At 38.4% G+C, this 14,378-nt stretch overlaps 1 protein-coding gene across 5 annotated transcripts in view; it reads left to right on the plus strand.

Annotated features, from left to right (window-relative positions):
• MEI4 (meiotic double-stranded break formation protein 4) overlaps nt 1–14,378 on the plus strand; it is a 313,130-nt gene that overhangs the window by 201,897 nt on the left and 96,855 nt on the right. For 4 of the 5 annotated variants that reach the window (XM_072642650.1, XM_072642649.1, XM_072642651.1 and 1 more), the window contains one exon: nt 10,527–10,658. The exons of the other annotated variant lie outside the window; for it this stretch is intronic. In XM_072642650.1, coding sequence (XP_072498751.1) covers nt 10,527–10,658 — 132 coding nt within the window. The remainder of the gene's footprint in view (nt 1–10,526; nt 10,659–14,378) is intronic. 5 annotated transcript variants of the gene reach the window in all.

Raw genomic sequence — 14,378 nt, forward strand, 5'->3', positions numbered from 1 at the left:
GTTGCATAGAAGAATTAAAATGAATGGGAGAAACCCTGAAAACAGAACAAAACATTCTGAGATCCAGTTCCATGGTTCTTTCTCTGGATGTGGAAGGCATTTTGCCTCAGGAGTCCATTGGGAATTTTTTTAGGTCCTTGCATTGTTGTGAAGGGTTTTAAATCAGAAAGATTCCTCACACACTGTGATTGTTGCTGTGTATAAAGTTCTTATGGCTCTGCTCCTTTCACTCAGTCTTCCTGTTCATCATTTCTTATAGCACAATAGTATTCCATTACATTCATATACCACCATTTGTTCAGCCATTCCCCAAATGATGGGCATCCCCTCGATTTCCAGTTCTTGACACGGAGAGAGCTGCTATAAATATATTTGTACATGTGAGACCCTTTTCCCATTTTTATGATCTCTTTGGAATGCAGTCCTAGAACTGATATTGTTGGGTCAAAGAGTATGCACATTTTTGTAGCCCTTTGGGCATAGTTCCAAATTGTTCTCCATAATGATTGCATCAGCTCACAGCAGCATCAGCAATGAATTAGTTTTCCAACTCTCTCACATCTTCTCCAACATTTATCCTCTTCTTGTTTTGTCATGTTAGCCAATCTGATAGGTGTAATGTGGTACCTCAGAGTTATTTTGATTTACTTCTCTCCAATCAATAGTGATTTAGAGCATTTTTTCATATGACTATAACTTTAATTTCTGTCTATGAAAACTGCTTGTTCATATCCTTGACCATTTATCACTTGAGGAATGTTATTCTTGTACAGTCAACTCATTTCTCTATATATTTTAGAAATGACACTATCACAGACACTAGTTGTAAAAATTCTTTCCTAGTTTTCAGCCTCCCTCCTAATCTTGGTTGTGTTGAGTTTGTGCAAAAACCTTTCAATTTAATGTAATCAAATTTATCCATTGTACACTTCACGATGTTATCTATCTCTTGTTTGATTATAAATTTCTCCATTCTCCATAAATCTGACAAATACACTATTCTTTGCTTCCCTAATTTGTTATAGTATTAATCTTTATACCTAGATCATGTATCCATTTGGACTTTATTCTTGTTTATGGTGTCAGGCATTGGTCTACCCACAGTTTCCACCACACTGTAATCCAGTTTTCCCAGCAATTTTGTCAAATAGTGAGTTCTTATCCCAGAAGCTGGGATTCTTAGGTTTATCAAACAGTAGATCGCTATATTCATTGACTACTGTGTCTTGAGTACCTAACCTGTTCCACTGGTCTACTCCTCTATTTCTTAGCCAGTACCAAGTGGTTTTGATGATTGCTGCTTTATAATACAATTTGAGATCTGGTAGGGCTAGACCACTTTCCCTATTATTTCTTTTCATTAGTTCCCTTAATATTCTGGACCTTTTGTTCTTCCAGATGAATTTTAATATTATTTTTTCTAGCTCTAGAAAATAATTATCTGGTAGTTTAATAGGTATGGCACTGAATAGGGAAATTAATTTAGGTAGGATTGTCATTTTTATTACGTTATCTCAGCCTATCCACAAGCAACTGATGTTTTTCCACTTACTTAGATCTGACTTTATTTGTATGAAAAGTGTTTTGCAATTGTGTTGATATAGTCCCTGGGTTTGTTTTGGCAGATAGTCTCCCAGATATTTTATTGTGTCTACCATAGCTTTAAATGGGATTTCTCTTTCTATCTCTTGCTGTTCAGCTTTTTTAGTGATATGTAGATGTGCAGATGATTTATGTGGGTTTATTTTGTAACCTGCAACTTTGCCAAGTTGTTTATTATTTCAAGTAGTTTTTACTTAATTCGCTGGGATTCTCTAAGTAGATCATCATGTCATCTTCAAAGAGTGATAACTTAGTTTCTTCTTTACCTGTTCTTATTATTTCAATTTCTTTTTCTTCTCTTATTGCTACAGCTAACATTTCTAGTACCATATTGATTAACAGAGGTGATAATGGACATCTTTGTTTCACCCCTGATCTTACTGGAAGTGCATACAGCTTATGCCCATTACATATAATGTTTGCTGATGGTTTTAGGTAAATACTGCTTATTATTTTACGGAAGGCCCCATTTATTTCCATGCTCTCCAGTGCTTTCAGTAGGAATAAGTATTGTATTTTGTCAAAGGCATTTTCTGCATCTATTGATGTAATCATATGTTTTCTGTTAGTTTTGTTTTGATATGATCAATAATGCTGATAGTTTTCCTAATATTGAACCAGCCCTGCATTCCTGGTATAAATCCTACCTGATCATAATGTATTGATCTTGTGATAAATTGCTGTATTCTTTTTACCAATATCTTATTTAAAATTTTGCATCTGTATTCATTAGAGAAATTGGTCTATAATTTTCTTTCTCTGTTTTGGCTCTTCCTGGTTTAGATATCAAAACCATATTTGTATCATAAAAAGAATTTGGTAAGACTCTTTCTTCACCACTTTTCATGAGTGGTCCATATGGTATTGGAATTAAACTGTTCTTGAATTGTTTGATAGAATTCCCTTGTAAATCCAACTGGCCCTGGAGATTTTTTCATAGGGATTTCATTCATTGCTTGTTCAATTTCTTTTTCTGAGATGGGGATATTTAAGTATTCAACTTCCTCTTCTGTTAATCTGGGCAATTTATATTTTTTAAAATATTCATCTATCTCATTTAGATTGTCAAATTTATGGGCATACAACTGGACAAAGTAATTTCTAATTATTGTGTTAATTTCCTCTTCCTTGTAGGAGAGTTTATCCTTTTCATTTTGATATTGGTAATTTGGTTTCTTCTTTCTTTATTTAAATCAAATTGACAAAAGTTTTATTAATTTTTTTGATCTTTTCATAAAATCAACTCTTGGTTTATTTATTGGTTTATTAGTTTTCTTAACTACAATTTTATTAATCTCTTCTTTGGTTTTCAGTATTTTTAATTTGGTATTTACTTGGGGATTTTCAATTTGTTCTTTTTCTAGCTTTTTTACTGCATGCCCAATTCATTGATCTGTTTCTCTATTTTATTCATGTATGCATTCAAAGATATAAAACTTTCCCTAAGAACACTTTTGCAGTATCCCATAAGTTTTGGTAGGTTGTCTCATTATTGTCATTCTCTTGGATGAAGCTATCGATTGTTTCTATGATTTGTTGTTTATCCCACTCATTCTTTAGAATTAGATTATTTGATCTAACTTTCCATGGTATTTTATTACATATAATTTTTTAATTAATATAATTAATATAATTTTATTACATATAATTTTTATTGCAGTATGATCTGATGCATTGACTATGTCTGACTTTCTGGACTGGATTGTGAGGTTTTTATAGCATAATACATGGCCATGTACCATTGAGAAAAAGGTGTATTTCTTTCTATCCCCATTCAATTTTCTCCAGAGAGCTATCATATAGTGTTATTCACCTCCTTAACTTCTTTCTTGTTTATTTTGAGGTTAGATTTATCAAGTTCAGAGAGGGGGAGGTTGAGGTCCCCTACTAGTATAATTTAGCTGTGTATTTCTTCCTGTTGCTCTCTTAACTTGTCCTTTAAGAATCTGGATGCTATACCAGTTGGAGCATATATGTTTAGTAATGATATTGCTTCTTTGTCTATGATGTCTTTTAGCAGGATACTTTCTCTCCTCATCTCTTTTGATTAGATCTATTTCTGCTTTTGCTTTGTCTGAGAGTGAGACGCTACCCCTGCTTTTTTTACATCAGCTGAAGCACAATATATTCTGCTCCAACCTTTTTTACCCTTACCTTGTGTGTATCCTCCCATTTCAAATGTGTTTCTTGTAAACAACATATTGTTGCCTTATGGTTTTTAATCCATTCTGCTCGCTGTCTACATTTTATGGGAGAGTTCTTGCCATTCACATTCACAATTATGATTACTATCTGTGTCTTTCCCTCCGTCCTCTTTCCTCCTTTTATGCTTTTAGCTCTCCCTTCTCCCTTTCCCTCCACAATAGAGTTTTAATTTTTGACCACTACCTCCCTCAGTTTTCCCTCCATTCTTTCAGCCCCTTTTCCCTTACTATTTTTTCCCTCCATTTAACCTCCCCTCCCTTTTCTTTCCCATTTCCCCTCCTACTGCCTATAGGGCAAGTTCGATTTCTGTACTTAACTGAGTTTGTTATTCCCTCCTTGAACCAACTCAGATGAGAATACCTCTCATACAATGCTCATCTCCCTCCCCTCTTTCCCTTTACTGTAATATGTTTTTCTACTTTTTCTTGTGATGTAACTTATCTTCCTCTGCCTCCTCCTTTTCACATCTCCTGTAATAATCCCTTTGCACCATTAAATCATATTTTTATCCTCACATCATTTAATTTATATCTGTTCCCTCTACCTATGTATATCCCTTTTAAGTATCATAATAAGTATGTAATTCTCAAGATTAACAAGTATCATCCTCCCTTATAGGAATGTAAGCAGTTTCCCCATATTGAATAAAAATGTTTTTTTTCTCCTGTTTTCCTTTTTATACCTTTCTTGAGACTTGTGTTTGAAGATAAAATTTTTTATTGAGCTTTGCATTTTCATCAGGAATGTCTAGAAATCCCTTATTTCATTGAGTTTCCATCTCCTTGCCTGAAATATTATGCTCGATTTTTCTGAGTGATTCATCCATGGTTGTAGTCCAAGCTCATTTGCCTTATGGAATATCATATTCTGATGCCTCTGATGTTTTAATGTAGGAGCTGCAAGGTCCTGTGTGATCCTGACTGTAGCTCCTCGATATTTTAATTGTTTCTTTTTGGCTGCCTGCAATATTTTTTCCTTCATTGATAGTTTTGGAATTTGGCAGTGGTACTCCTTGGTGTTCTTAGTTTTGGATCCCTTTCAGGAGGTGAACGGTGGATTCTTTCAATGACATTCTGCCCTCTGGATCTTGGACCTCTGGGCTGTTTTCCTTCATGATTTCTTGGAAGATATTGTCTAAGCTCTTTTTTTCATCATGGCTGTCTGGTAGACCAATAATTCTTAGATTTTTCTCTTCTAGATCTATTTTTCAGGTCAGTTGTTTTTCCAATGAGATGTTTTACATTTTCTTCTATTTTGTCATTCTTAGATTCTGTTTGACTGGTCCTTGATGTCTCGTAGAGTCATTATGTTCTATTTTTCCAATTCTGATTTTTAGTAGATTGTTTTCTTCAGTTAACTTTCGCATCTCCTTTTCCATTTGCCCAATTAATTTTTTTAAGTAAGGAGTTATTTTCTCCAGTTAGGTTTTGTACTTCCTTTTCCATTTTTCCAGTTGTCCTTTTTAAGGAGCTGTTCTCTTCAGTGAATTCTTTTTTTTCATATTTTTAAAATTATTGACCAGTTTTTCTTCTACTTTTCTAATTTGGCTTTTAAAATCTTTCTTAAGCTCTTCCAGTATGCTCTTTGGTCTTGAGTCCAGTTTACATTCCCTTCTGAAGTTCCAGATGGGAATACAGTCTCAGTGCTGACCTCTTTGGTATTTGTGTTTTGGTCCTTGTCCCCGTGGAAAGATTCTATAGTCTTTTCTTTTCTGCTTTGCTTCTTACTCATGAGGATCACCCTTTTCCTTGTGTTTTAAATAGACCTCTACTTCTGGGGCACAGGGGACATTGTCCCACACTTCTTTTGCGTAGAACATGAGGCTTTGTGTTTTGTGGCCTCTGGTTATTTCAGTTAGATACTAAAATGATGCAGCTTACCTGGTGCTGAGCTGACTGGTTTGCAAAAGCAGAGGCCAGTTGAAGTCTTTCTGGGTTTCCCTGCAATTACACTGGAGCTAGCTGTGTTAATTGTGGGGGAAGGTTGGTCTGGCCACAGTAAGTCTCTTTTGATGTGCTAAAGCATAGGCAAGCTCAGGGGTTGGTGAACCTGTCTACACTAGTGTCTTCCCAATTTCCCTGGTGTGCCTTAGTGTGCCAGGGGTCCTGGTGTTGATGATTATGGGCTCCACCCTCCTGGTGCTCAGGATATCCTCCTGGTTTGCTGAGTGTGGTTGTCTGGGACAGCTCTGGTCCTGTACTGGTCCTTTTCAGTCATATCAAGAGGGACCCTCCTTAGCGATTTTCCTAGCCTCACAGGCTAAGAGACTGTTTACCCCTTCAGGTGATCCCACTGTTTCACTATTTTTCCTGGGAAATATTCTCTGGGCTTTTCAAGGGGAGGGAGATAGCAATTACTAATCACTCCACTATCTTGGCTCCCAGAAGTTTGCTCCCTCAATTTCATCAACTGTAAAATGTGAATGATAATAGCAAATATCCCCCATGGTTGTTGTGAAGATAAAGTGAGATATTTTTAACATGCTTTGGAATCCTTAAAGTAACATATATAAATGGTAGGTATCATAAATCATTGTTTATTATTTAATCTAGAATTATTGAAGCCATTAGTTATGGAGAGTATGACAGTTTTCCTTGTCTCCATCTACCTTCATGACTGCAGTCTCTCTGCTTTTGCTTTCTCTCCCTTGTATTCCTTTTCTGTTTCCTTTTCTCTCTTTTCCTTTCTTTCTCTTCTTTCCCTTTGTAAAACCCCAGCTCTTCAACCTCTTTGAATGCCAACCAAAGGATTTTAATAAAAAAATCTTTATAGTTGGTAGTGTACTACTGTAGACTTTTGAGCAGAGGCATCATAAGTATGAGAGTTTATTCTGGTGGCATTTTGGAAGATGGAGAAGAAAGGGGAGGGAGGAAGCAAAGACAAGAAGGTCTAGGTTCTAGGCAATAACCCAAATGAGTGATGAGGGCCCACTTCAGCTATGTGGCAATAGAAATACAGGGGATGGATGTGAAAGACATTGCTTAGGTGGAAGAGTCATCATGATTAATTTGTGATTGTCTATGAGATTCAAGCAAGGGGGAATGGTTAAAGATAACACAAGGGTTTAATCCTGGGGGACAGAGTAACACACAGAGAAATAATGCCATTAGAAGTAGGAAAAGAATGGGCTGGGGAGGAGAAATTGTAGCAGAAAATGGGGAGGGGAAACTTTTTGAAAATAGTTTATTTGAATTTCCAGTGAAATATTCATTTGGGGAATTGGGCCATTAGGCATGAGAGATGAAGATCTGGAGCTCAGAACTGAAAGGTAAAGGCTGCAGATGGAGATATGGAAGTTGTTGACATAGAGGTGATGACTGAAGCTGAAGTAACAAGATCAATAAAAGTGAGAGTACAAAAAAAAGGGAAGAGGCTGAAAGGTGCACAAGCCTGTTGTTCTTAACAATATTATTGTAAGCTCATCTAGAACAGACAGAAATTGTCTATATTCCTTGGTGAAGTAAATGGTTTGCTAGGGGCTTCAGGAAGCCTGCCCTGCTTTAAAATATTGTTTCACTGAAAATGAATGATTAGAGCTTTATTCTGTACAAGCAGGGATAACACAGAAAGCAAGCTACCAGTCATTCACACCTTAATGTGATATATCAATACGCTGCTCCATAGCTCTTGAATAACTGGATAAGACAGTTGAATGAAGGGAATGAGTGTTATTGGGCTAAAGAAAGTTACCTTTCAATCATGGACCACTGTCAGAAGAAGACACATCTTGATGGGGTGACATGTTAAAGGTCTCTGGAAATCTTGGAAGCATGTGTAGGAGATCTTAGGTTTAACTAGTGCTTCCATATTAAGACTACCTCTTTAGTAGTCCTTTTTTTTTTTTTAATTTTTTAAAATTTATTTGTTTAACTTTTAACATTCATTTTCACAATATTTTGGGTTCCAAATTTTCTCCCCCTTGGTTCCCTCTCCCCACCCCAAAACACCGAGCATTCCAATTGCCCCCATCACCAATCTGCTCTCTTCTCTATCATCCCTCTCTGCCCTTGTCTCCATCCTCTCCTCTGTCCTGTAGGGCCAAATAACTTTCTATACCCCTTTACCTGTATTTCTTATTTCCTAGTGGCAAGAACAGTACTTGACAGTTGTTCCTAAAACTTTGAGTTCCAACTTCTTTTCCTCCCTCCCTCCCCAAGGCAAGCAATTCAATATCGGCCAAATCTGTGTAGTTTTGCAAATGACTTCCATAGTAGTCGTGTTGCATAAGACTAACTATATTTCCCTTCATCCTATCCTGCCCCCAATTACTTCTATTCTCTCTTTTGATCCTGTCCCTCCCCATGAGTGTCGACCTCAAATTGCTCCCTCCTCCCCATGCCCTCCCTTCCATCATCCCCCCCACCCTGCTTATCCCCTTCTCCCCCACTTTCCTGTATTGTAAGATAGGTTTTCATACCAAAATGAGTGTACATTTTATTCCTTCCTTTAGTGGAATGTGATGAGAGTAAACTTCATGTTTTTCTCTCACTTCTCCTCGTTCTCCCTCCTCTAATAAGTCTTTTGCTTGCCTCTTTTATGAGAGATAATTTGCCCCATTCCATTTCTCCCTTTCTCCTCCCATATATTTCTCTCTCACCCCTTAATTTCATTTTTTTAAGATATGATCCCATCCTCTTCAATTCACTCTGTGCACTCTGTCTCTATGTGTGTGTGCGTGTGCGTGTACATGTGCATGTGTGTGTGTGTAATCCCACCCAGTACCCAGATACTGAATAGTTTCAAGAGTTACAAATATTGTCTTTCCATGTAGGAATGTAAACAGTTCAACTTTTATAAGTCCCTTCTGACTTCTCTTTGCTGTTTACCTTTTCATGCTTCTCTTCATTCTTGTGTTTGAAAGTCAGATTTTCTTTTCAGCTCTGGTCTTTTCGTCAAGAATGCTTGAAAGTCCTCTATTTCATTGAAAGACCATTTTTTCCCCTGAAGTATTATACTCAGTTTTGCTGGGTAGGTGATTCTTGGTTTTAGTCCTAGCTCCTTTGGCTTCTGGAATATCCTATTCCACACCCTTCGATCCCTTAATGTAGAAGCTGCTAGATCTTGTGTTATTCTGATTGTATTATCACAATACTTGAATTGTTTCTTTCTAGCTGCTTGCAATATTTTCTCCGTGCCCTGGGAACTCTGGAATTTGGCCACAATGTTCCTAGGAGTTTCTCTTTTTGGATCTCTTTCAGGCGGTGTTCTGTGGATTCCTTGAATACTTATTTTGCCCTCTGGTTCTAGAATCTCAGGGCAGTTTTCCTTGATAATTTCATGAGAGATGATGTCTAGGCTCTTTTTTTGATCATGGCTTTCAGGTAGTCTCCTAATTTTTAAATTGTCTCTCCTGGATCTATTTTCCAGGTCAGTTGTTTTTCCAATGAGATATTTCACATTATCTTCCATTTTTTCCTTCTTTTGGTTTTGTTTTGTGATTTCTTGGTTTCTCATAAAGTCATTAGCCTCCATCTGTTCCATTCTAATTCTTAAAGAACTATTTTCTTCAGTGAGGTTTTGGACCTCCTTTTCCATTGGGCTAATTCTGCTTTTGAAAGCATTCTTCTCCTCATTGGCTTTTTGAACCTCTTTTGCCAATTGAGTTAGCCTATTTTTCAAGGTGTTATTTTCTTCAGCATTTTTTGGGGTCTCCTTTAGCAGGGTGTTAATTTGTTTTTCATACTTTGCTTGCATGTCTTTCATTTCTTTTCCCAGTTTTTCCTCCACTTCTCTAACTTGATTTTCAAAATTCTTTTTGAGCCCTTCTGTGGCCTGAGCCCATTGAGTGGGCTGGGATACAGAAGCCTTGACTTCTGTGCCTTTCCCTGATGGTAAGCATTGTTCTTCCTCATCAGAAAGGAAGGAAGGGAATACCTGTTCACCAAGAAAGTAACCTTCTATAGTCTTATTTTTTTCCCTTTTCTGGGCATTTTCCCAGCCAGTTACTTGAATTCTGAGTGTCCTCTTCACACCCACTTCGCCTCCAGATCCTCCCAGCCAGCACTTAGGGTCTGAGATTCAAATACTGCTTCCCAGCCTCTGGGCTTTGGGTGGGGGCAGGGCTGCTATTCAGTGTGAGATCAAGTTCAGGTGCTCAGGTGGGGGCAGGGCCGCCTCACAGGCTCAGTTCCCTCAGCAGGTTTATGCAGAGACCTTCAAGAATGGATCCGGGGTCCTGCCTGCTTGGGGAGCCCCGGTCTGCTCCCGCCTCTGCTGCTGCCTCCTGAGGGGCCCTGAGTTATGGGGGCACCGCACTCCCCTCTCGACCCACCAAAGAGACTCTCTCACTGACTCCTGTCACCTGTGGGTGGAGGGACCCGCGCAGCGCTGGAGATTCCATCCCCGAAACCTGCTCGGATCTTTTCCTCTCGCTGCTGGACCACCAGCGCAGGGCTGGGCTCTGCTCCGGGTCTGGGGCACGATGGACCTTTTGCGAGAGGTTTTCAGGCCCTCTGGAACAGAAATCTCATCTGCTCCATTGTTCTGTGGCTTTTGCTGCTCCAGAATTTGTTGGGACTGCTTTTTTACAGATATTTTATGGGCTGTGGGTTTGGAGCTAGTGTATGTGTGTGTTTCAACTCCTCCATCTTGGCTCCGCCCCTAGTAGTCCTAATAGTAATTATCAATGTCTTGGGCAAATACTAGACTCTGAAAATTGTAATTTAACTTTGATTTGATCAAGAGTTGAAACTTATTTATTTATTTATTTTTGTATTTAGTTTCAGGTGCAGCATTGCATCTCTTATAGTCTGGTCATGCTGGGCAAGTGCAGTTTTTTAAGAAAACCTGTCATATCTCTTCTTTTATCGGAAGTGAACAACTTCTCCGAGGAGTTGAGGAATATGAATCAGGTACTAGTAACTTCAAAATTTTGCTTTGACTAAGAGTTGTTAAAGGAACAGATAATTTTTAAAAAGTTATACTCTAATAATTAACAAAGGGTTTGTTCATTTTACATGATTAATTCCTTCCAAAATTCTGAGTAAGGGAGGAGGGGATTTTTAGTGAAAATTTGGCATTCAAAGAGAAAATATATTTCAGACTAAAACAAATCTTAAACTCAAAATTTTAAATTTAAGTCATGTAAAGTAAATGTAATGCCTGACCAGAATTTCCTTTGGGCAGGTGTCAAAGATAACATTGCGCCAAGAGGATGAGTTTAAAGTAGCCAAAATGGTAACTAATTGGAAGTTCTTACCAGTGGCTTTTATCTCTCCCTGCCTTCCTAACCCACCTCTTTAGGGCTGTTAAATTCAAACTGAATCTATGCTATAACTGTGGGAAGAATCTAAAGCAATGAAATTCTAAGAGTTGACTGCCAAATCATTCCAAGGGCAGAAGAGTCTGTGAGGGAAAATCTAAGGAGGAAGAGCTCAAATCCTGGGACAGGTTTGCAGAGCTAATATGTAAATAACTGGACAGAGCAGGTGGTTAGATTCCAGGATGTGAATTTGTGCTCTGCTTCCCATTGCAGGGACTGTATCTAGGGTTTACATATATAAGATGTTCCCATCCCCCAGGCCAGAAACGTTACAGACTACCTGAACATTACCTTTGCAGGAGCACTAAGTGGAACATAATATATTAAACCCTTTTATTGCTGAGAGTTCACTGTCATTTGCTGGGAAATGGGTCTGATAGTCAGTGTCTGCCAGGATTCCAGCACCTGAAAGATGCTTCTTGTCATCATCAGCATTGTTGTTGTAGAATGGGTAATCTATAGATATCTGGCATTTATTTTTTCCAGTTTATGAAGGCAGTTATGACATGATGAAGAGACCACTCAGTTTCATTTATTCATATTTATATTCACTCACACTAAGTTTATCTAACTGCAAAGTTTATTGTTTACAAATTAGTTCTGCGGACATTCTTGTGAAAGAGTATAAAATATAAAAAAGAGTGTAAGCCCAGCCATCTGGGCTTACTTCCCTCACTGAATTTAAGGAATTAAAGACATATACATAGCTGCATCCCTTTTGCTTGTGCCATGCAGGCACTTGACTTGTTCTAGATGACCTTTCCTATGAGGGGTTATTTGCTTTTATACTGAGATAGACACAGGGAATTAGAACTTCTTACACATGCACTAATCTAGAATTAGTACACCTCAATCACCTCTGAATATACAAAGCAGGAGAGGTGTTAAAGGCTATTAAAGGGCCTCTTGGCATAGGTAAGATGAGCCTAAAAAGCTCCGACTTTTTTGTTAGCATCTGAAGCCTCAGAAGTTCGTTGGTCACTGTAGCTGCCTCTGTTTCCATCCATACCTTCTTCCCCTGTCTCTGGATAAACAAACTTGATTTAATTAGTTTGCATCAGATTTAGTATCTACAAGTGGCACTGCTACTTCTTAACCCTGTTACCTTGGACAAATTCCTCTACTATACTTTCTTTCTCTGTAAAATGGGTCTAATAATGCACTTAATACCTACTTCAGTGCTTGTTATAAGGATCAAATGAGATGGTGTGATTAAAACACTCTGTATTTGCAAAGTGCTAGGCATATGTAAGCTACTAAGATATATACTTAAACAGTACTAATTTTCACTTGGATCCATGTAATTTTCATTGCCTTGTTAAAAACATAAATATAGAAATCTAAGGGAAGCTGCTTCAAGATGGCAGAAAGAAGCCAGGAAGTTGCCTGAGCTCCCCCCAGTTTCCTTTGGAAATAACATTAAATCAAACCTCTAAAGTTATTCTAGAGAAACAGAATCAACAAAAAATGTAGTAAAACAATTTTTTAGGCCAAGATAACTTAGAAGGAATTCAGGAAAGGTCTGTCTCACTTGGGTAAAAGGGAAGTAGAATCTAGTGTAGGCATTGTTCAGGCAAGCCAATGGGAGGTTCTTAGTCAGAGCACAGATTAGCAACTAAGGCCATATGGTCCAGGCTAGGCAAACTAGTGGCACAGCAGGTCAGCTGTGAGGCCTCCAGCCCCAGCACAGTAGGCACAGTGCCAGCCCCAGAGCCCAGGGCACAGCAGGCATACAAGTCATAAGCCCCAGAGACTCCAGCATAAAAAGCATAAGAAACTTGGTACAGTGCCCTCTGCACCTCAGGATCAGAGGTCAGCTTTTAAAAATGAGCAAAAAACCAAATAGAGCCCTCACCATAGAAAGGTACTGTGGCCACAGGGAAGAACAAAACATAAATACAAAAGAGGACAACAGTGTCAGAATGGCTACATGCGAAGACTCAAAGGGGAATATGAATTGATCTCAAGCCCAAAAAGTTCTCATGGAAGAACTCAAAAAGGATTTTAAAAATAAAGTACAAGAGGTAGAAGAAAAACTGGGGAAAGACATGAGAGTTATGTAATAGGATTAAGAAAAAAGAGTCAACAGTTTGGAAAAGAAATCACAACAAATTGAAAAAAAAACAAACCAGTTCTGTAAATGATAGAATTCACCAAATGAGGGGAAAAAAATTCACTGAAAATAACAACTACTTTGAAAGTAGAATTGGAGAGGATTCTGGGAAGATGGTGGAGTAGGTCAGACAATTCCAAACTCTCAAGATTTTCCCCCACAAAAGAGTTAAAATAGCACCTTAGGGCAAACAAAGTATGGGTAAAAATGAATATGAATATGGTCACAACTGGGATCTTCCTGGGACAGTTTGAGAAGATCAGAAGAAAAATATAAGAAGGTAGTTTGGTCTCTGTGAAGAGTAAACAACTCCTAGATGGGTTCTGCTTTAACATGCAGCAAGCCCTGGGGTTAGTTGGCTTGAGAGGCTGCATTGCCTCAACGATAGGAATTTCTCCCTTGGCTGAGTGAGGGGAGTTGGGCATTTAAGTCCCAGAAGATCAAGGGAACCTCTTCTGACAAGGAACGCCAGACCCAGCCGTGCTCCAAAGAACTGGGCAGCAAGAAGGAAACAACACATGCCTAGCGAGTGCAGAAGCAACGGGGCAGAAAGCCTCTGGCAGCAGGCACTTAAAGGAGGTTGGAAGTTTGGTGTTGATTCCAGATTAGCAGGAGAATTGAGGATCAGGGGCAAGAAGCCCCATCTCCAGTACCCCAGGGCAGAGGGGATTGCAACAATTAAGCTATTACCACAAAAAATGCATAGGCAAAGTCAATTACCCCCAGAAATGGGAGAATCATTAGTATCTTGGATGGTGAGAAACAGCAACAAAGGGGCTGAAGGAGTATGGGTGGATAACATAGACTGTTTGAAATTTGTAGGTATTAGGCAGAATCCTTTTATACAACAAGTTTTTAGGGATTATCATATTCAAGAAGGTAACAATGGGGCTAAATTTTTAGCTTTCACTGCCAAGGGATGCGGTAGGCAGTGTCCCACTGACTCTACATGACCTGGTGGAGATAGGCTCTGGTATTTGTTTAGAGACTGTATGAGAAGGTTAAATGAAGAAGTAATGAAAACTGTAATTATGATTGGAGATGTAGACACATTTCGCAGCACCCCCTTAACAGTTTCTTATAGAAATATAATAGTGAAGTTTGCTCTTCCTGCTTATAAACACATAATTCTAACTCTACTAATTGGGTAAATAGGGCACCTTCTTTCAGAGGTGCTAGATAAGATTGCACAGTTAG

Source organism: Notamacropus eugenii, chromosome 2, assembly GCF_028372415.1.
Source record: "Notamacropus eugenii isolate mMacEug1 chromosome 2, mMacEug1.pri_v2, whole genome shotgun sequence".
Classification (NCBI taxonomy): domain Eukaryota; kingdom Metazoa; phylum Chordata; class Mammalia; order Diprotodontia; family Macropodidae; genus Notamacropus; species Notamacropus eugenii.